This window comes from Poecile atricapillus, chromosome 2 (genome assembly GCF_030490865.1).
Source record: "Poecile atricapillus isolate bPoeAtr1 chromosome 2, bPoeAtr1.hap1, whole genome shotgun sequence".
Classification (NCBI taxonomy): Eukaryota; Metazoa; Chordata; class Aves; order Passeriformes; family Paridae; genus Poecile; species Poecile atricapillus.
The window spans coordinates 9245406-9269545 of record NC_081250.1 but is presented as its reverse complement, the minus strand read 5'-3'; the positions used below and the strand labels follow the sequence as shown (position 1 = coordinate 9269545).

General features: G+C 38.3%; 1 protein-coding gene across 1 annotated transcript in view; it reads left to right on the top strand.

The window, feature by feature from the left end:
* The window catches only part of PTPRN2 (protein tyrosine phosphatase receptor type N2), a 635317-nt gene that overhangs the window by 394823 nt on the left and 216354 nt on the right, over window positions 1-24140 (top strand). Inside the window, exon 12 of the mRNA XM_058833496.1 lies at window positions 3662-3726. Coding sequence (XP_058689479.1) covers window positions 3662-3726 — 65 coding nt within the window. The remainder of the gene's footprint in view (window positions 1-3661; window positions 3727-24140) is intronic.

Below are 24140 nucleotides of genomic sequence, written 5' to 3'. Positions count from 1 at the left end.
GAGGGTGCAGCTGTGCTTGGCAGCCTGCTTGATAGAAAACCTTTTTCCAGAAGTGTGCTAATGAGGCTGGAGCTCAGCTCAGAGCCCTCCATAACTTGCTCCTTCTAATAACTGGTGGACTCTGAGGTTAAACCTGCCAAACCCACACACTCCAATTCCTGACTGTGCCACTGACAGATAACTTTGCTAAAGGAAATAAATGTTTGCCCTCAGAAAACACATCAGACCTCCCTCAGGTTAGTGAAGACTGAGCAGTGACAATCCCTACCCTTAAACACTCAGTAACACCCTCATCATGCTCTCTAATAGAGCAAAGCCATTAAGTTGTCCCCATTGTAATTTAGATCACAGAAGAGACTTCCACAGATTCTTTCAGGTTAAAATAACTGGTATACAGAGAGTAGGCAAAATTATTCTACTGTAGCTACGTGCTTAATTATATGGAATACTGCATAAATTGTCAAGTGCAAAGAATTATTCTGATAAATTAAAATACTAATTAAATAGGCTATTGCAGAATTTTCAGAACATTATAGGGCTCCGCTTCTTCAGGTAATTTGCATATCCTTCATCTAGTGAATTTAATTTAAAGGCCTCCCTTTCTGTGTGTTTGGAAGCTGTTTTTGTTTCAATGGAAGATTAAAAAATGGATTTATATGTTGCTAACTGGTTTGAGGGGGATTTTGTTGGGGTATTTTTCTTTTTCATTTTCTTCTCTTTTTTTTTTTTTGAATAGCTGTTATTATGCCTCTTTGGCGATGAGTTTGTCAGTTCTCCATTAGTATTATAAGACTTTAAACTGCAACCATAAAAAAATAACTTTGATGAAATGTGCAATATACCGTGTTACCCAGAATTATAATTTCCACTTTCATAAAATTTTCAGCTGAAGCTTCAGCTGCTGTATACTGGTATTTGAATAAAAGCTAGCCATTAGAACCCTAAAATATTTTCAAAAATTTGGGCCAACTTTCAGAGAATTAGTAGCTTGTTCTTAATATTGGAATACATTTCCCACTTCTTCCATCTAATTATATTGACTGTGTGTTCTTGTTTTAAATTCTCCATTAGAGCTCTGCATAGAAAAGGTTAAATGGTTGTAGTCACCATTCCACAGCTTGAAGCAGCTGCTTGATATGTAGTCTCTGCTTCAGCTACAGCACCATTTTTGACAGAATTTCTTGACCTTCCTGGGCAGCTTGTGGAGTTCAAGGTTAGAAAAAATTCTCTCCTGCACAGGCCTGGAGTGAGCACACCGGAGACTGTTGGCTGTGTCTCTCCACAGTCTGACAGAGCCTGGGCTTGACCATTTTCCGCTTATGATTTAATCAATAACACCTCGTGCCTTCATGCCTCCTAATTTTGGCAGGGTTTGTGTTAGCATGGCTGTCAGACCTGTCCTTTGTGTTTCAGCCAATATCAAGGGGGGAAGCAGGGGTATTAAATAAACCTTTTTTGTTGTTGTTTTTTAATATCAAAGCTTCAATAATTAATGTCTGCAGGAAACCTATGAAAAGGAGGTCAAATCTGTAATAGTAATTATAAAATTCAGCGATTCAGCAGACCCAATATTTTCTATTAACTGTTCATGTGGTAAGAAATTACACAGTGGGATTTGAGCTTTGTTGTTTACTTATAGCCATTTATTTTGCAGCCACTCTGCTGTGCAGTTTTCTTTATCCTAATCTGCCAAAGAATCATTTGTTGGACCATTCAGTTTCTTTGAAGAAGGCTGTGGAACTTTCTCATTTTATAAATCTTCTACATCTTTGCACTTGGTAGAAATCTGCCTTTAATATGTTTGCTGGGTGTGAGGTGGTCAGTGTGGAAGAATGGCATATCTTTGCAAAGATTTACTGGTTTTTTTGGAAATTCAAACTGCACAAAATACACAACACTGCAAAACATGGTCTCAAATCGCATTTTTTAGTCAGCTATCCTTCACATGGTCCCTTTGGCTCTGGGTGGGATAAATACATTTGTGAATGTGTGAAGCATGGTACAGGTGTTAAGTATGTGAATATTTCATGCAGGGTTTAGGTTTTCATTCAGTAAAACATGCATTTATGCTTTCTTACCTTGGGACTCCATGTTCCTCTCTGCTTCATCAGTAGCATATTAAAAAGATAAAAGTGTCTGGGTCTAAAAGGTGTACAGAGCTTTCTTTGTTTAAATTGAGGGCAATATTCACCCTTTGCAAAAGGCAGTCAGAAAATTTTTTCTGTGTTAGAATTGCTAGAGGTGTAATTTCTTGAGTCTTTGCATGTAAAAACTGTTATAAAAATCTTTCTATAAGTGTTGAGGTGGAGGCTAATGATCCAACTTACCTCTGGAATAAATGTGAGTCATCTGTGTTGCACTTTGGACAAACTCAATAAAGTATCAGTTCACAATAATCTTGCTTCAAGAAATGTTTGCTGCAATCTGAGCTGTTTTGAATGTTTCAAATGGCAACAATTAAAGGCAATTTATCACAAATGAAGAAAAATATGTTAATTCCTTTAAGTATTTTCATGTAAATTTACAGTGTGCACTATGTCCTAGCACTTCTTGGCCTTTCCGATTGGAAGATTTGCTTTAGGCAATCAAAATTGAGAAGCCGCATCTATCAAATTTTGTCCATAATCAAAGAAAAGAGGTAGGTGCCTGCAGATACGTGTAAGATCTGTGGGATGACTCACCACAGTAAATGTGCATCCCTTTCCAATGACAGTAGAGAGAACCCAGATGACTCACTTGGATTGCAGGCAGCTAAAGGAAGGAGAGGTTAACAAGGCTGCAAGGCTTCATTGCTCCTCATAAATAAATCAGACGTCTGGGTTTTGGCCGCGAGTCCAACTGACAAAGTTTGAATCTAGAAGGTTAAAATCTTCCCCTCCAGAATGGGATGGCATTACCCAAACACCCAGCTAGGAATAATCTCATCCTTGTGTTGTTCCCAGAACTTTGTTTCAGCACTGTTTTGTTGATGTTTTAACAGTCACAGGGCCAAAATCATATCACACTGCAGGTTTAAGAGAATGGGCAATTGTACAACAGTGCTCACGCTCATGCCCTGAGATGCTTGGGTTGCAAGTATAATTGTAGTCTTAGTGATTATTACCTTTATTTAACTGTTTTATGCTGGGTTGCTTTATTTTAGTTTTTAATGCTTTTACTGATATAGATGCTGATAAAGAGAAAAAACTAAATTAAAAAAAAAAAAAAAGTGCATTGCATCCTGGTGGTGTGAAATAAACTCTTTATTTTACCTGTGAGATATTACCTGTGAGTCTGTATTTGTTGTGAAAAGTCCTACACTATGACAGTGCTGTTCTCATGGTCTTCAATGCTCTGCTCTTCAATGCAAGGAAGTGGGGAGTATCCTCAGAAAAGAACTTTCCAAACAAATTGTGTATCTGTGCTAAATGTTTGTAATATTGTGTAAAATAGAATTAGCTTGGTGTTCTTTTTCTCATAATAATGAGCAATTAATAGCATAAATATGCATTCAAAAAACTGACTAGCAGAGTTGCTTTCAGGGAATGGTATTCCATAGATGGAATAGGTAGGAACTGTCATGAATATATTGATGAAGGAAAGAAGGTTGGTGGGAAATGCTGTAAAATCATACATATTCCAGCTTTCCTTTAATTCTCTCAATCTTAATTTTTCCTTATAGCCATAAACAAAGAGAAGCTTGAAAAAACAACTGGACTCAAAATTCTGCAGACTGGTGTGGGGGAGGTAAGTGGCTCTCAAGCATTTTACATTCTCAAAAATATTTTAGTTATTGGGATATTCTTAAGAAATTCTGGAGCTCATGAACATTTGTGAGCTACCAGTCTCATAGTGCTAAGGGCCTTTTTATGATACAGTTGCATCTGTCAAAATACAATCTGCTGCACAAATAGCACTGTATCCCACAGAGAAAAAAAAGTATCATCCTTATGAGAAAAGTGCAGCCAGCTTTAAGAAATGCAGTTTTTGCTTTGTTGTATCACAGAAAAAATATCCCCAAAGATGAGCACAGCAACTGAAGTCATCATATTATTCCCCTTAGTTGTGATGGAGTGCTATCTCATCTAGATCAGTGAAAGTTTAAATTTGGGATAAAGAATCTTTAGATATTAGAGAAAATCTGACATCTGAATGTCTCGCTTATTTTGGATGTAACTTGAAACATAAATAAAACATGTGTCTGTTATTATAGTGATATCACTAAGCAAAAACTCCACTAAGCAGTTCATCATTTATTAATAAACATGATGTTATCTGCTAAGAACCTTGTATGAACTACAGTTGATTGCTAATTCTCGTGCTAATTTTGTGTACACAGTTATCTCTTTTTTTCCTTTTCATTTAAGTAATTTTGCTAGTGGTGAATGCTCACAGGGCAAGGCAAATGCCTTTTTGTCATGATTGCATTATTCTAAGTATTAAAAATAATGAATTACCAGCTTCTAATATACTGAAGGAATAGGTTGTTTTCTATCTTTACTGATTTTTGGGGTTTATATTTCTGATTTTTATCAGTTCATGCCTAAGAACTTAACTTGACAAGATTTGTAAGGTTCACTGTGCAACTTCATTCACATTATTGAAAGACTTGGTCCTGAAGAGGAAATAACACCGAGACCTGATGTGATGCTGAGGGCCAAAGCTCAAAGAATTAGAACTTGGAAACAAAAATAGGTGAAATCATCAGAAGATGAAAGCCAGCATTTCTCCTTAATTGATTTATCTAGGAATATTTCTTATGGGTGCATAGCCTTAGAAACTGGGAAGTCCATCCTGGGGCATGATGTGCACCTCAGGCTGTGTCCTGACTTCAAGCCAGGCTGAAGTTTGTTCTTGTGCTGTCTGCAGCCCCTGGTTTCTGTTAAATAGCAGGAGAGCCAGGATTGGGGTGCAGGCTCTGGAAGCCAGACTCAGTATCATTTTACCCAAGGGGACTCACCCATGCTAATGAAATACCTCCATGTATTTTGTTCAATTCCAGTCATTGAATGGATTCCAGTCTGCTGTGAAATCAGCTGGAGAATGAAAGTCCACTTCAGATGCTTTCTGTTAAATCAGTTTTTGTATTATATGTGGTCAATGGAGAAAAAATTCCCTTTTAAATTGTTGGAATGCAGGAAGTTTTCACCTGCTAAATGTATCATTAATCCCCATTGTAGCAATAGGGTTACTGTAACCATGGTAGTCTAAGGATGTGCTGCAGCTATAACCTTAAGGACTTCCTGAATTCTAAGACCTGCTAATAGAGTGGGAAAAAATGAAGGGTTCTTAGGCCAGAGACCTCACCAGCCTGGTTCTTGTGTTTGGTTTAGAAAAAGTCATTGTAGAACTCACCTTCCAGATATTTAGGCTGTCATAACCTCTTTTAAAAATACCACTGACTGGATTAATGAAGACTTTGACAGAATTTTGTGCTTTACACTCTACCAAATATTTGTTATTAAAAGTCAAAAAGTGAAAACTGGTTAACACAAGTGAAGCAGACATTTTGGCCTAAATATATTCCAGGTTATATCAAAAAGAGGGTGATCAGCAGAGAAAAATCCAAGTGGTTTGGACCAAGTAAGGGGATGGAAGAACACTTATTCAGTTGCTTATGTATTTTGTTGGATGTGAATTCTCCCAGCTGTGCATATTCCCCTTTCTAAGTCTTATCAGACATGATAGTGTACATAATGAATACATTTCTGTGGTCTCACATAAACAAAAAAAAAGAAGAGTGCTGTAGCCAAGCTGTTTCTCTGTTGATACAGTACCAGATTCAGGTGATTTCAGGTTAAATTTAACTATGGTAACCCAGTTTTGCAGTTTGTGTTTTATTCACCCTGATGAATAATTATTATTGAAATAATAGAAAGTATGTATTTAAAGATAATGAAGGAGCTTCTTGTTGAATTCCTGTTACTTCACACTGGAATTAGGAATGGAATTATATATAATGGTGACAGTAAATCAAAGTCAAGATGTTCTAATCAAAAGTACTTAGAAAAACTTTAATAGAGAATGAGAAATGGCCTTTTTGTTTGGACAGCAGGTGAGATGCATGACAAAGTTAATGGATATATAATCTTCACATGCAGGCCTGTAAAATAAAAAGGATTGATTTTGCAAGGCAATTTTCATATCTGAAATACCTCAAGAGAAATTAGCCCAGAAGGTAGTGGCAAATGGAGCTGCTGTCCAAACAAACGCAGGGACTCTCCTAAGCTCAGCAGTAATTCATGTGTGGCTCTGGACAATGGAATTTGTTTTAGATGTCAGTCTATGATAATAGGATTTGTGTCACAGTAAGGAATGTGTGGACACTAGTGACTTACTAGTCACTTCCTTGGCTGTGCTAGAAGGAAACCGTGTCTTCCTCTGTGGAGATGGGGAATGCTTCTCAGAGCTCCTCAATCTCTCACTTTCTTTCCCCTATCTCAAGAAAAACATTTCAAAAGCAACAACAGATTATAAAATTCACACCAAGCTTACTGAGCCATTTGGTCAAGTCCAGGGAGGGCTGATGAATTGCTTTCACGTCACTGCATAAACGTGTGCTATACAGTCATTAACAGCTTGGGTCTGGACTCTACCACAGCTGCAATGCAGTTCATCATCTTTATGTCATGTGAAAGATTTCCACAGCTTCTGATTCTTTCGGCTAGGCCTGAGTTAGCTGCATTGTGTCAGTTTAGGGTAGGTTCTGCTTTAGCAGGATTAAAAATTAGTTCCTAAACAGCAGCTTCAGAAGCTGCTCATGTTTCAAGATGTTGGCTTAAAAGTTCTGTACATTTCACGGGAAGGTGTGGGTGATAAAGTGAAAAGCCTTGTCTGGACTGTGGGCAAGCAGAGCTTCTTCCAGGCCATTATAGAACAGACTTTACTGGTATTTCCACAGTACATACACCTCAACATCAAACATTTGCACTAGAATATTCAACAGTACGGAGATCCAGAGAGGTAGATTAGAGTTTGATATGATGTGTATCACTCTTAAAATGAGAATTATTGTGACACTTATCTTGTTTGCAGGAAGGCTGTTATACCAGAAAACCAGAATAACTCCGCTGTAGAGAAAACCAGTGCTGAGGTTGTAATCTTGAGGATCTATGCATTGCTGTATGACTGCCTATCTCTGGAATTACATTTGCCAAGATGTTTCTTTTTCACTTGCAGTTTTACAGCACCTATAGTAGGAGCTGCAAAAAACTAAAACTAAAAAACCTGTAGAACTCCTCTACAGTATCCATGAGAGATTTGTTGGTCTCATTGTCATGCATGTTTGTGCCACAGAAATCTATCACGAGCGCTTCACACCTTCTTGTTTATTCAGAAACAAAGAAGCTTTGAGATATTTTATTTTGATCTCCTACACATGAAATAAATCTCTGAAGTCCTGAGGTCATCTTCAGCTGTTCAAGGACTTCCTATAGCTGAGTGTCCATGAGGGTATGAATGCATGCTTGCAATGTTTAGATGTCTATTTGCCTAAGACCATGAAAGACACTTTTAAAAAGACTGAAGATCTAAATAGCATTTAAGCAGGACCCATAACTGTGTTCTCCTCTGCCCCAACTTGATGTGAACCACTACTTGAGTATAACTTGTTGCTTTGCATGGCTGAGAACTCCTGTGAGATCTCGGGGACAACATTTTGTCTCACATAGAGGGAAAGGCTCCTTAGCAGCTGCACAGGTCCACCTGACCCTTCTCAAGTTCAGGAATCAGCAGCAGCAGAAGCCTCAGTCCCACACCAACATTATTCCAACTGGGCTTGTACCCAGGAGTTTCTCTCCAGTCCCAGGGAGCTCAGCAGACACCACGAGCCACAGCCCTGCACAGGGGTCACCATGTCAGGTATCCCTTCAGCATCTTTCAGGAACTTAACTACTTCTGTCTCTTCACATAAGCACTGGTGAATTATTATAGGAGCACAGTATTTTTAAGTTCAATTCCATGCTCAGGTTGGCTGTGACTAGAATTACTGTGACATGGATAAATGTTTATTCAGCTTTTGGCTGAAATTTGTTTTTCAACCACAGTTTCAGAATAACAAGTCAGGCTCTCCAGTGGCTCAAGAAAGTGTAATCAGGTTTTGGGGTATAAGAGTCTGTGATTTGAATAATCAATGAATAAGGCCTGAAACAAACCAAGGAAATGGCACTATTGATGTCTTGAACTGAGAAAACAGCACCCACTTCAGAATAAGTTATATTAAATTACTTTTTTCAATTTCTCAGTAAGAATGCGCAAGAAGAAACTAATCATTGGAATCATAACTTCGTCTGTAGGATTTGAATCATGGCTCTCATATGGCAGACATAAAAATTAGAACAGTTTTCTAAAGCAAATGGAAATAACCCAAAATATATGCAAAATGAGTGCTTCACCATACCTCTAGATGTTCTAAAATAAAGCAGTGATATTTTGACATGTTTCAGGATAGTCTCATTTATAGATATTTTGATAGGTGTAGAATTATGTTGATGTTGCAGAAAGTGATGCTACTACAATAAAGAAATCTGCATTTAAAAATTCTAGTGAAGCTAGAGGATGTGATAAGACAGACTTTCCAGTCATGTGCAAGCTTCTGAGGCAGCAGTCAGGTTTCTAGCTTCTTATCTTCCTTAATATTGCCAGATTTAGTCACGTCTATATATCCAGATTTTACCTAGAATGATATTGCATTGGAAATCCATAAAAAATTGTAGTGCAGAACTTGACAATTCCTTTTCAATTGTTGAAGAATAAGGTGTAAACCTTCTTTCTGATTTTGACTACTAGGTAAAATGCTAAGTGCTAGCTTTTGGCTTGTAAAGACCAAATTACCCTGCGATCTCCTCCAGCTCTCTCTGGATTCATTTTGGCAAGCCAAACGCTCCTGACCTGGAGCAGGTACTGCCCAGGGGTACCCAGGATTGGAAGGGATGCTTTACCCAGGATCATTTAGATGAGGTGGGTCTGAGACTGACCATGGTTTAGGAACAGCAGCTGTACATGTACAAATACTCAAGTTTTAGCCCAAGACACAGCTACATTTTTCAACTCCCACTGAGCCCCACCCTTCTTTTACCAGAACTAATTGTGCTGAAGCCAGGCACAGGCACATGTGAGGTCAAACACCTCTGCATTCCTGGGTAAGCTTTTTTAGACCAGGGCACACCAGGGAGGGCTTTTGCCCCGTGCCTGCCTTCAGCATTTTTACTTGCAAACCCAATGGCTTAGAGACCAACAAGTTTATTTTCCCCTGTTATGTGAGACTGGAGTTCCCACAGACAGCTCTTGCTGTTGGCTTTTGCTGATAGCTGTGGCTGTGTTGATGAGCAGCCAAACAGAGATTTCCAGGAGGGGCAGTGTTTGGAGCCACACACATTGTTGTGGGCAAGGCATGGATCAGGTTCTCTGCCTTAAGGCATGCAACTCTAAGTCTATATATAGAAATAAGAGCAATAAACATTAAATAAAAAACTTTTAGGTGTACAATCCTTGAAATATTCTTAGTGAAGGCATAATGAGAAAGACTTGCCTTATTCCACACACATGAATTACAGATTCTATAGCTGTGTAACCTTTAAAAATTAGTAGATTGTATTTTACATAGAATTCTAGTAGTAATATACTACTTACGTGAAATTTTACTAACCGTGAATAACAACTCGCTATTACAGTTTGTAAGTCCCCATGAATAGTAAAGTTATGCTGATCAGAACTTAGTCACACAGTTGCATTTAGAAGTAACACTTAAAGAAATTTGAGAAATAAAGCAAAACAGAACATTAAATTTCTCTCTACTGGCTCATTTATTTAAGACCTTGTATGCTTTTGAAAAATGCATTCTAGCTAATATTTAGAGATAATCTTAATGCTATTATTAACTATTCATTACAGTACATAGCCCACTAGAGGGCTGCTTTTCAAACAAATTGCATCCAGAGTGTTAATAAACATGTTAAATGTTTAAAAACAAAAAATATGCAGCAGAAATTTGTGAATCATTTTACCACATTATTTTGTCAACTATCTTCTGCTACTGCATGTTATATACAGAGCATACTAAGGCAATGTAAGTCATGGCCCCAAATCTACAAACATTTAGAATATGCTTAGCTTTAAGTATATAGTTAGACATTCCTTTTAAGCTGCTGCTAAGTTTAGAGTTAAAGAGATGCCTGGATGCTCCTGAGACTGTCTTCTGTCACATATCACACCGTCTCTGGTTGTGGAGGGGCAAAGTTCCAATGTTTATCCCCTGTATTTGATTTGAATATTGCATAGCAGAGGTATTTTGACATCTGAATGACAGGTCACAGCTTCAGTTTGGAAATCATGTGTCAGTAGTAATTTCTTTTCTTGTGCTCTGATTGTGACAACGCCCTCCATCTTCTTTACAAATTTTTAAAGAAAACGACAAGGAAATGAGGAGATTATAATGTAAAGAAAAATACAACAAACTTGATTTTCAGAGACAACTATCAGTCTATATTGATTTATGTTTTCTTCCTGAAACAGTATATAAAGCACAAGGATTCAAGTGTCACATTGGTTCATGAATTCCTTTACAGTAGCACTGTGTGATTTAAAGGAGCAGAAGTGCCAAGTGATGTGGCAGTTGCCATGGCAACCACAGCAATTCAATTTTTATTCAGTATCATGTAAAATGAAACAAGATACGGTTTGCTTGTGGCTTCAGGAACTTATGCATCCTACCAGTATTGTTCCTTTTTGTCTTTTTTTAACATTGTGCTGGTTAAAAAGTAGCATGTGTTTGTTTTAAGGATTTATCTTCTGTTTAGGCCATGTCATGCCATTGTTTTTAAAGCAGAGTTTCCCTTACAAACCATCATAAATCCTCAGAGAAAAGAGATTTAGATACTAGCACTGGCTACATAGAGCAAACTGCAGGGTGATTCTCTTTAAGAATCAATGTTATTATTCACTTTAACTGTGATTTGGCAGCCAGCATTTAATATATTAATAAAGAATCTTTAAATAGGAGAACATGGTTGTTTGTACTAGGTATCTTACTGATTCATGAAATTCAGCAACCTCTTTCTACCAGCAGCCAGGTTATTATGACTCAAAGGAAAACAAAATCTTGGGTGATGTAATGAGTCAGCTGGGGAAGCTGCAGATTAAATTCTCCTAAACTGTCTGAAGTTTGAGGGATAGAGAGGGTCAGAAATTGTAAAGAAGGGAGATTCTTCCATCTCCACAAATAGGAGCTTGATGCTGGCAGGAACATGTGGATTTCAAGGAATCTCAAACACATATTTAACTATTGAAGGAGAGGAAGAAGTGGCAGATCCCAGTCACTCAGCCCTCTCTCTAGCAGACCCTGGGCAAGAAATGTTCCCATATAAGTCCCCGTCAGGACCTCTGCTCTGGGTCTGTAAGCATAGGAGAATAAGGGTCTGGTTCTAGGATCCAAACCGTGAGACATCCAAACTTCCTGTAGGAATCCTTGACATCAGGGGCCCTGTAGCTGCATCAGAGCTGGTAAAATGAACAGGAACAGGACCCAGAGCCTGTCATGGTCCCACATTTGTCAGTCACTCACATTGTGTCCTGTGCCAGTAAGGATTCTTCAGGCTGTTTGCTTCTCCATCTAAGCAAGATCCTGGTCAGGGACTGTTCGAAGCAGGCAGTTTCTGTATGGTCACCTTTGGAGCACGGGTGTAAAAGCATGTTAAAATTAAAGAATAATAGAATTAAAATGTCAGCTGTGGGTTAAAAGAATTATGTCATTTATTAAAGGTTTTTTAGTACTAAGCTTTAAGTACTTAAGTAAAACTTAAGATCTTTGCTTTCTGGGGAGGCCTGATAGCACATTCTTATTCATCCTTGTCAGAACTGTTTTGCACTTGTACAACACTAAGTTTCCACCCTCAAAGGCAACATGGCTCTAGTATCCATCACTTCAAACTCCTTCAGAATGCAAAGCTTTACCTGTTATACGTATTAGAGCAAATTTTTGTCAGAAAACTTTTAACAATTTTCTAAATTTAAATATGATGATTCCTATTAAGTTAGTTTGTTGGAGCTCTGTTTTGTTTCTTTTTTGTATTCATCAGCAAATTTAACCTACTGAGATAAGTTTTAAGATGTAGTTGTGAAAAATGTTGGATTTGCTTTGACTAAGCACAGTTTTAGTTCTGCGTGCACTTTGACTGGTACAAAGAGAAATGTTGGGGTTTTTTGTTATAAGAATGTAAGCATACTTCATGGAACTACTAACTCAAAGTTTCTGTAGAAAAAACAATGAAGTGGCTCCTGAACTGCAGAATGTCCCCAGCAGGTCTCTGTGCTCACTTTGGAACGTAGGTATCCTTGATTTGCATTGCTGGGCATAGGCACAAGCATCGAGGAGATAACTGATATATAAGGAGGTACATCAGATATATCCTGTATATAAGATAGATAAGGAGAGAAGTGGTAGATACAGGGCAGCTCCAGCAGAACACCCATTTCAGTAAAGAATTGTTTGTGTCTCTGCACTGCACACCGAGACGTGGGGAGTCCGTGAGCGCAGCACATGCCTGGAAACAGCTCCAGGGTCAGTGTGACTGCTTTTAGTGCTGTGCAGAGATCTGTCAGGGAGGGATTTTTCAATGTGATCTGAGCACATCGAGAGTGTGAGTATCAGCACCTGTGACAAGGCAAAGGGACGTGATTCTGTGCCACGGAAAAGTGACCTAGTCCATTAATGCCCGGGGACCACTGCGGCTGACAGCAGCTCACTGTGCACTCTGCTCTCACAAAGGGATGTCATTTTGCAAACTATTTGTCTGTCTGCTTCTTTACCTTTAGGAGGTAATGACTTCATTTTACAAATGTCAATGCTGGTTTTATGATATGGATTTCACTTGATTGTTAAACTGTTAATTTACAGATCTTTACTAAGTGAATGCAAACAAATTCTGGTCCTCAAAGCTCTGCTAATGCACAATGTTTGAATTTTAATTTCCAGTCCATCTTAGATTATGGTGATGAAAAACAATATTTAATCCCTCGTTAACACATGAATAAGCGGAAACTGTCATTTCCCACCAAACAATAACGGGATTATCTCAAGAACTGTCAGTTTATGTGAAAACATTATGTTGCCCAAATTTTCATAAAAATTAGCAGTGGGTAATATTCAAGATCAGAGCAATGGAAAGAGGGAAATCTGTATTCATGGTAATAAATATTCATATTTGTCTGCTCAGGAGATGAAAATCTAATCAAGGGGCTATTGATGCGCTGGCTTTTTTTTTTTTTTTTTTTTTTTTTTTTTTTTTTTTTAACCAAGATGTTTCATCTAAATTGGGTTTGATATGGAAATTAGTCTTACTCCAAGTCCTCCAGGCCATGAGCATGCTGGGATAACACTGGAGGTGTCCGGTACATCAGATGTTGCTGCTGGCATCTGCCTCTACAGACAACAAACACAATAAAATAAAATAAAAAATTGACAACATCTCAAGGGTCAAGTTCCCAGTGGCTTAGGGTATTATGGGGGCTTTTTCCCCCCTAAACATTTTAATTTTATCCCAGTTAAATCCTCAGTACTGCAGGGTTAAAATTGTCGGCATTTTTTGCTTTTGTTGACAATTACCATAAATCAGAAGACACTCTGCATGAAACTTAATGAAATATTTATGATATAAAAATGGGAAGAAGATAAGTGCAGTTTGCTGCTTTAGGATTTTGTGTGTGTATCTCTGTATCTGTGCGTGCACATGCACAGCCTGAAGAGATAACTTGTATTTTGTGTGCTGAACAGAAGAGTCAGGCAGTCTCTGACTGGACAACATATTAAAAAAAACATGTCATGTGAAAAAATGTATTATAATTTATCCACAAGTGAGACTAGTATGTTTTCTGTATCAGTCAATTTGTACAACTAATATACTTGGATGTTAAAATATTCAGTTTAAAATATTTCTTCATACTTCTTTTTGTCTTTACTACTCTGAAAATCTGGTTTGTCCTAAAAGAAGTGTTTGCCTTGAAATACTCTACTACCTATTATTATTACTGTTACTATTATTACTATTTTATTATCATTATTAGTAATAGCATTAGTATTCATATTAATATTATTGTTGTTGTAAGTAGTTGCAAACAGTATCTTGTTCTTCATTATTCTTCTCAGGGGTTTTATGACTTTTTTTAAAAAATTAGACACATCATTAAGATCCTGATCCTACAAATAACCCTATATATATACATATATACACCTACACATAGATATATGTGTATAAAGGACATCCTTTTGTGGAAGTGTCTTGTGTTTTCTGGCATTTACCTGACTGACCTGTGGGTGCTACTGCACACTGGACAGTTCCATTCAGCTCCTGATGGTTGTGAACACATCAGCAATGTGTGACTCAGTCCTCTTTAAACTCAAAATGCCTTCACTGATTTTATTGAATTCCTGGAGAAATTTCCATACAAAAAGCATATTTTTTTAGATTTGGAACTGGGCAAAAAATATATCAGCAACATTCAACTATATTGCCTGTAGCAGGAGAGAGCAGAAAGATAGGCAGAGCCTGCTCTAAAAAAAAGTATAATTCCTACTGACCAAGAAAAAAGAATAGTTAGAGTATTGACTAGCTAGAATAGACAAATATTGCTTGTCCTGGGATTGCACCCATTCTTTATGAAATATATACTAAATAGGGATATGGAGATATGGCTTGTTTCAGAATTCCACTAATTTGTGCAATAAATTGTTGTGAGGCAAGTGTAAGCAGCCTGCAGAGTGTGGTGTGCATGTATTGGCAGGCCTGATATCTTTAACTGTACAATCTGTGCTGGCATCTTTGTCCAAAATGTTTTTCAGAGACTTTATCTTCCTAACCAACTCCTTTGCCAAGCTTAAAAAAGAGAAAGGAAATGCATGTAGCATATATAGCAGATGGGTGTTCAGCTGTACAGGTGTCTGGTGTGCAGGTGCCAGATAATGTAAGGTACTTTAGATATTTTCTGGGAAATTCCATTACTTGTTCCAAAAAGAAGGAGTCATCCATTTTTCTAGTGCTACCTGCTCCAGCAAGATGCACACTGGGACACTGGGAGTATTAATGACTCCTCTTAACTCTTTCCCATTTGATCAGAGTGGTTCTTAGAGAACCTCTTTTCTCTTTGCCTTTTCCTAAGACACTAAATTGACTCTGAAGTTCATCAGTTTCTGCAGCAGAACAGCAGCCTGCATTGAGGTTAGGCAGCACCATTTGAACCAAGTTCTTCTTTATTCTCTTCACCATCTTACATGTTTTACGATCAATTTTTGCATAATTCACAATTGTTTCTTCATGGAGAAAATTGCTAATCCTTCATATATAATAAGCAGCCTTGGCTAAAATAGATGGTTATAGAGGAAAAAATGACCAAACCAGTTTTAGTAGCTTCTACTGAAATGCTGATTAGAGTTTGTCTTAAGTAGTGAGATTATGATTAGAGAAGCATCAATCATAGAATCACAGAATCATAGAATAGTTTGTGTTGGAAGGGACCTTCAAGATCATCCAGTTCCAACCCTCCTGCCATGGACAGGGATACCTTCCACTAGACCAGGTGGCTGAAAGCCCCATCCAGCCTCATCTTAAATATTTAGGCCACATACATATTAAGCCATAGTACATCTCCAAGCAGTATCTGGAGATAAGCAATGTTGTGCTACCTGTAAGCAATATATCCAACATCATGTGAGTACTCTGCAGCCAGTTTGAACTTTTCAAGGTGGCTGTGTATTAAGTAATAGCTTCAGGTTCTTACCACAGGTAAGAGAGAGACTTCAGGTGCTTCATGGACCTCAGCTGTGGTCCTGGGTCCCATTTCCAGTCTCCTTCATGCAGGGAGCTGCTACTGCACACTGCTGAAGTATCACAGGCAGCTGCAGGATGTGCACTCTGATTTTCCCCACAGAAGTACCACATGCACACTTGGCAGCGCTCAGCAGGAGACAGTTCTGTGTGCTGCAGAGCTTGTTGATATTGTGGAGCATTACTGCTTTCCCATTTGGATGAATATTTTTCATGACAGAAACACAGCAGAGACCCAGATTTGAGGGGAGGTGTAGGCCCTCATGCAGAAGGAGGGACATCCTGACTTTCTGCATGGCTCTCCTCTGTGGGCTGAACCTCATTAGCTACACTGAGCATTAGCTTTCTGGATATGTTCCTCTTTTTCTAGCTATTTTAATATTTCAGATAGCTTATGAGATCCTGGGACAGGTATTTGTTCAACATAGCTCCTGGTTTATATCAAGATTCTTGTTCTGAGTCAGATGGGTGAAGGCTTGGACTTTGGTTTCCCTTAGGAGTGCTCTGACACTAAACTATAAATGGTGGTAAAGCTTACTGTCAACTGAACATTAACAAAAAATCATGCTTTTGACATAAAAACAGATTCCCTATTCAAAGTTTCCATAAAACTTACGTGGACCTATTAAAAAAATAATTCTGTGCCAAATTGATATTTCTTTGCATAAATCATTTAATTGAAAAAAGGCTGAGTAGTTTTGATTAACAGGAGCATTAAAGTAATGCTTTCTAGACAGGATTGGGATCTCACTGGGTACCTGCCCACACATAAAGTGACAGGAAAGCTGTGTCTTTGAGTGATTAAGATAATCACTGAAAAAGACATTATGAAAGAAAGGGAATAAAAATTATCACCTTTCTCATTTTAAAATTAAGTATACAAGCTATAAAGATATTAAATGAAATTACCCAGATTTAAAAACAAGCCCTTGAGAAATTTTTAGGGCCCAAATATCAAGTGTTGGAACCAGAAACTCACCTTTCCTGCCCATTAGTGTGCAATTCCAGAAGTATCAGGATGGAAGCTTATCTTCAGACTTGACTTAACAAAATGTTTTAATAATCCTAGCTGTGAAATGCTAGGAGCTGATCTTGGATTGTACAATAAGAGGCAAAGTGGTTGTGGTACTGTATGCTATGTAAATTATATGCAAAGTATATTGGCATGCAAATTTGAATGCTAAAAGGAAAGTCATTCTTTTCTAAACCAGAGAAGAGAATTTTACACCCAGATAAGCCAGAATCTGCAGATAATTTTTTTTATCATACTGATGGTGTTTCATTACATCTTTAAACATATAATAAATATATAAAATAAAAATAATTGTATCTCCTTTCTAAACGTGTTCAATTTCTCTACTTTGCTGGTACCAAGTAGGCAAAAATGCCAAAAGTCTCTCAGATAGATAAGATCATATCAGGATGCCATAATATTATAATAAAACATTATTAATGTGTGAAATTTTAAATTGCTTTACTTTTTACTTTACTATTTTGGTTTCAACAGTCAAAGCTTGGAGTAGTTCCAGGTGTTGTTTGTGACCCTGTTGGTCAGTAACATCCACAGCAGCTAATACCATGTTGTTTTTATCCATCAGACAATGAAATGTTCCTCTGTCTATTGACATGTTGAACTTTGGAAACACTAATGGGCAGATACAGAATATTTCAGGAGTGTTCACAGGGCATGACAAGACACACCTGGTTGTCCCTCTGGCTCACCAATAACACAACAGTGCTATTAACCACATTTTGTTAGGTGTGACAAGACAAAACAGAGCAATAGTGGCTGTGTCTGCTGTCTTTTCTCTGTTTTATCTTTTTCATTTTGAGCTCGAGTTTTGTGCCAGACTAATAGCCAGTGGCAATGGGCTGGGGAAATGAAACTTTTGCTAAGATTAGGGAATGTGGAGAAAACAATGTGTGAAATCCTGATTTGACAAGGATGAACAGACTGGTGAGGGCACTGAGACATTTTGTGAAGTGAAACCATATTTGTACCCAATGTGCCTTGGAAAAAATGGTAACAAAAGAGGTGCCAAAAGATCCCACCCAGGAGACAATAGAATGACATCCTCCTTATACCAGTCAGGGAGTAAAGGAAATGTGGAGTTTATTCTGCCCTTTCTAATTTCTGGTAGCTTATATTAATAGATGGTAGTGGAGCAAGGCGTGTGTTGTTGTGCTCTGGGGTGATTATCCTTGTGAGACTGTAAGTTCAACAGTTGTCATGCAATTTGGAGTTGCAGACTGGCAATTTTCGTAATTGAATCTCAGGAAATAAACAAAATATGGCAACTTGATGCATTTTGAGCAATTTCTGCTGAAATTTTCTGCTTCATCCTGGGGACTCCCAGATTCTCAGCCAAATTCTGTCTCTGATTAAGAATGCAAATAACCCAAAGAAACAGAAGAAGGAAGCCATCTTTAATATATCTATATGTCACAATATATTGTGTTGGTGCCTGCCTTTAATTTAAAACACAGTCTAAAAAAATCTGACATCAGACCACAAGTCAGGAGAGCAGTATGAAAAATTGTGTCAACTGTGACTTTTCTGGCTCAGGAGAACAGGAACCACAGAATTCCTCTGTAGTAAAATGGCTTATTTGAAGGGTTTGAATTCAGTACTCCTGCCCAGCCCATGCAAGATGTACAGCTTTCAGAGCAAGGTCTCTTCCTTGCTTTTTGCCAGATCTCTAATATGCTTATTATTAATTAAGGTGATGTAGCAGGTACAGGGAACCACGGAGCTGAATTCCCTCATGCTAAATACCTGACAGATTAGCAGATGCTCAGGGGTTTGCTGGATCATTTCCTGAGAAGGTAAATGGTACATGCAAATTATTTCTTGGGTGCAATCCTGCTCATCTACAGAAACTTTACTCCAGCTCTTGTTTCATGGGACACTGGAGGAGTGGGAAATGGCAGATCTGTGGTTTCCAGGATCTCAGTCCTTAAGACTGGCTCTGGCTTTTCCCAGGGCTTTGAAAGACTGGCTCACAGTTTCCTGCACCCTTACCCTCCAGTGAGATATGAACAGACTGATTAGAAAACATTAGAAAGACATTATCCACCCCAAAGTTAGTTGTACAGACACTTAACTGAATCATCTGTGATAGGAGTGTAGTCAGCTGAGCTCTATAATCAGCAGAGTCCAGCTATGATTGGAATTGCCTTTTATTTCCCATCGCTGATTAGAGGGAAAGCCAAAAGCTGGGGCTGCATAGTTAAATGGAATTTAGTTTAAAAGCTAGGACTGAATAGGTCTCTGTTACACCTAAGGTGTCAAGATGATTCTTTCATATAAATAACTAGGTAAACTAGGATATCACAGTCTTCAGTGTTGGCTGAAGATGCAAATGGTGCAAATAATGTTCACCAAACTCCATGCCAGTCTGATAAACCTGTCCTGGGGACTCCTGATTATCTTCAACCATTTGTGGCCATCTTCAACAGAGCACTGAGGCTGTGCCCACAGAGTGTGTGAGCACACTGAGCTTGAGTAGTCAGATCTCAAAGTCCAGCAGGTCTCCCAACCACTGTGCATTTCTAAGAGTCCATATGAGAGCTCTGTAGTTCTGTCCTACACTTCATGTAGCCCATGCATTGATGGCCCAGTGGGGGATTTACCTTCCAGGGCAACCCTCTGACAACTGCTGGCCTAAGCAGTGAATAATAGTCTGTAGTCTGCATTACTTTCATAGCTGATCAAGAGTCTTTTCTAGTAGCCTGAAACCCTCTCTTTACAGGCGAGTTCCCTAATACTAACTTTTGAACACAAAGAGAATAAAGAGTTCATTCTTTTTTGGCTGATGTTGAGAAGTGGTATGGGGTCGGCCATGCTGACAGGGCACTTTGCAAGGGAAGAGGAAGGCGTTTGCAGTATCTAAAGGATATTTCCTTCTTTTCTTTTCCTTTTTACTTTGTGTTAAAGATGTATGACTTCCCAGTCAGCACAGCTTGCAGTGTGCCTTTGTTTTCCAAATTAGAAAAACCAAACAAGCTGTTTCTCAATATAGTTGTCGGGCAGTTTGTTGCATCAAGCTGTGAGCAATGTATGCCATGGAAAGAGCCCTGGCTGATGCCAGCACAGGAGATGTGTGATGGGGATACAAAAACAGTGATGCCACTCGAAGTGTGGGCAAACAGCTGTGGTTCTCTTTTGGTAATGCAGAAACTCCTCGTGGGTCCACGAATCTCAGAGCTAGCTCAGAAGAAAAAGATAATAATGTTGTCATTTCTTATTTTTGTTCTTTCTTTCCAGTGCTTCCTCACCCCTTCCTAGGGGTTGGTAAGGAGATCTTATTGTGAAGAAAATGTCTGTATGAGAGCAGCTGGCTCTTATTAGTGCTCACTGCAAACCTGAGGCTTCTTGTGTTTAAGCAGCTGTAGTTCCCTCAGGTTGTCTGGATTATCCAGAAGAGGGAGACAACTCTCCCACACCGTAAAATTCAGAAGTTTAGAAGAATTAAATACCTTTGAATTTATCTTTATTGCTTTTAAATAATTTACTTGAGTGGTTTTTTTCCAGGGCAAGGAAAGCATTACAGGTCATTGTTAGGAGTCATCAACGCTGTTTGCCAAGATAGTTTGCTGTTTATGGATACTACATTGAATGCTAAGCAGTTGGATAAAAAAAAAAATAAAACTATTCCTTTCTGCCAGTAGTTTCCATGTAGTTCTTGGTATTGGGGATGTCTTCTCTGTTTTGATTTTAGACTTGTTTTCATTTCTGTTCTATTCAGAATAGGTCAGTATAATATTTCCTCAAAAGCTGTTTACTGAATTGACTTAGCATTCATTTTTATTTAATATTAACTCGGTGAATGAAAATAAATAAAAAAAAAGTGCTCAAATGGAATTGAATTTCAGGTTTCTATCAAACACATAAATGTGATAGTGTGAAATAGAGAGTAAAGAGTATTAAAAAATTGTAGAAGGGAAACAGTGTTCATATATGCCAATAGGTATCTGTTCCTTATTGATTTTCAGAGTCAGCTTCCAGTCATCTGTCTCTTTACATCTTATGAAATATAATGCAATATATAAAAATAAATCAGCTGGATTGCAGCATGCGGCATTATGATGTCAGAGGTAAATGAACCCATTGAAAAAGCAACAAATGCACTTCATTGATTGCATTTTTTCAGATTTTATCAACCAGCACGCAGATTTTGTCTGTCTAAACACAATATAGCCACCATTTATCTCCTATAAAATCAGTCAAAACAGAAACTCCTTTGTAATCTGTTTGACTCTGTGATGGTTTGGGTGGTGGTGGTGCTGGCAGAGGGAATCACTTTTCTCCAGCAATTCTCAGCCAGCCAATGCACACATCTTATCAGGGGTTACCTAGCAACTGTATGCTGCCGTTAGTTGAAGTATAGTGATTAGTTAATAGCCCATGACTTCACAGGTTACTTTCTTTACAATTACATAGAAGTATTTAGCATTTGATTTCTTCTGAAAACCCCTTCTCATACAGAAATTAATATCAGGTCAGATTATGACTGGTGCTTATCTCTCCAGTATAGAGTTAGCAATAAGTGTTTCCTTTCCTCCACCTTCCCCATCATATTTTATGTCTTTCAGATGATTGTTACAACTGAAGTACATTACCAAGGGAAAATTATGAAGTGTCAAAAAGACATCTGTGCAATTTTCTGGGACTTTTTATAATTTAAATTTTACCTGCGAATTGCATGATGAACTGACTGTTTGCATCTCCCATGTCATACCAGGACTGGGCAAGAGAAAAGATCTTTCAGGTGCAGCAGTATCATGGGGCGCATTCATGACCCACTATTTCAGATATTACAACGTGGTGTAAGTAGGACTTGACTGCCACACACTTAACTCAAGCCTTCAGCAGTGCTTGAGTGTTTGGATACAACCCTTCACATGGTATTTTTCTTTGGGGTACTTTTTAACCCTTTTTTAAACCTTATAACTTTCTATTAAAGCCATGCCATTCTATCTTTTTTTTATTCTTTTTTTTTCTTTTTTCGCAAAGACCATTTATCTCTGAACATGTTTTTCATTTAGTATCTAAAAATCCTCTAAATCCTCCCTCTTTTCTGTATGATGAATTTATGAAATTTGGAACTGTGCATTCTCTAGATTAGCAGGAAAAGCACATGTTTGTACTGGCCCGGTGAGCCAGCCATCATTCAGTTCTGTATGGAGTCCATAGCTCCAAAGAGGGACAGAGATGAACTGTCAGCTGTGCCTTATTCATCCAGTGGCCCAAATGACCATGACTGTCACGCCCATCCATGCTGACTGGAAGGTTGTTTCTGTTTTTATGGTCAAGTTTCCTCATATTGCTGTCATATTTCAAATATGACTGTTTGCTTCTACAAGCATTTGGAGAAGCAAAAACAAAGTCTTGAAAACATTGTCTGAGGGGACCCTGCATCCATCTTGTCTCATCTCCTGCTCAAAACAGGGTGGTTGCCAACACTGTATCAGATTTCCTTTCTGTACTGGAACTTTGAGCTCCAGCATTAGAAAATGAGGAGAAATTTTTGAAGGCAAAAGAAAGAGGCAGGAATTACCACTTTAGCTGTAAGAAAATATCATCTTTTGGATGCTACTAACTTGTTTGTGCAATCCTGTCTCATGCCTTTTCCAAGGGTTTGTTTTCTATCCTCTTAGTCTTTTGCTGACTGCTGGTAATATTGGTATGTCCCTAGGAGAACCATCCTGGTTCTGGCATTCCTGCCATCTGTCACATGATAAATAATGATGAGTTCTCTTTGTCTTCGATCACTTGCTCAAATCCATGCATCAAATGTGATGCATGCAATAAATGTGTCTGCCACAGATGTTTTTGGGGTGGCAATCACCCATAATCACATAGAAGCCTCTTTCCCTGTCCTGCCAGGCCTGTGCAGGGTAAGGAATGGCGTGTCTTTCTCTATACCTTGTGGACTGGCTGGTTGAACTGCCTTGACCGACAAACTTAAAGTTCCCCACAGCTGTTTTCCTTCTCTGTATCAGCAGGGGCTTTGCAGTCTTGTTTGGTCATAGAGAAACCTTTAGAAATGACTTGATTGTGTTCTGGACACAACCCGTGACAGAGCTTATTCCCCTCTTCCTGCTTCCAGCTCTGAAGGAGCTCAGGACCATGTGCCTAAAACAGTTGTGGTTCAAAGTGCTGAGAAACAAATGGAGGAAATGCTTTGATTAGGTCTGAAACAAACACGTTGGAATCATTAGAATGGAATATAAAGCACTGATAGTAGAAAGTCCACTACACACATCTGTTCCTGCATACAAGGAAAAGACAAAGAAAATTAAGGAGCTTTCCTATAGTCCTTGGGTTCACTTCCTTGGTCTAATTCCATGTCATAAGCACCACTTGGCAGCTATCCCAAAAGGAAGAACACAGCCTTGCTTGCCAGTGCCCTGCTAAGAAGAGCTGCCCCCTTTGAAAGCAGTGGTTTAGCTGCCCATGGCATTGCCAGGGATCCCCCTGGGATTTTGTTGGTGTAGACTCTTTGCATACAACCTTAGTCTGAGTTTCAAACACCTACCACATAGCCTTTGTTAGTCTTAAAAATCACAGACCAGGTTTCACATAACTTGCTTCAGGTTCAGAGCTTTTTTAAAGCTTCAACAAATTGCAGTTGGTATCTCACAAACCTGTGCAAATTATTTTTAGAAGCACAGGAAAGGGCTTTGTTCTGTTTGTCTCTTTTAATGGGACTTAAATCTGCTATTAATGATTTTAAGGTCTATGAGAATTCACAAAGGGATAAATGTACAAAATAAATTTTTTTTCTACTGTGAACTGAAGACAAAAATATAAGTTTATTATAAATTTTATACTCCCATTCTAAATGGGACTACATATATCTGCATCACATGATCCAAATTCCTGTTGACATGTTAGTGTAAGCTAAAGCCCAATCCTTTTATAGCTTAATAAAATTTAAAGTGTTTTATGGGGGTTCAAGGGTTGAATTTTATTAATTGTAACAGAGCAATCATCTAGTATCCAGTAATTTTAAGCTTTGATCTCATTAGTAGGGTCAGATTTTGTTACTGTTGGAAAGGACCCTTTTAAAGACAGCTGCTGTGTTTTTTTGAATAGAGATCGTAGAGGTTGGGTTAGAATATCACAATGATTTATGAGACTTTGGAGATATTTTATCATATAATACTAAATATAAACTGCAGGTACAACAGATGGCTTTTGCCATACAATCCATTTATGCTTCATTCTCTAATGTGTGGTTATCACTGCATGTATACAGGATGTTTTGTCTTGCAGAAGTTTTCCTAAAGGATTGCAGCAGGATTTGTGCTGTCATTTGTTAAGCAGCAGCCCCAGACCAC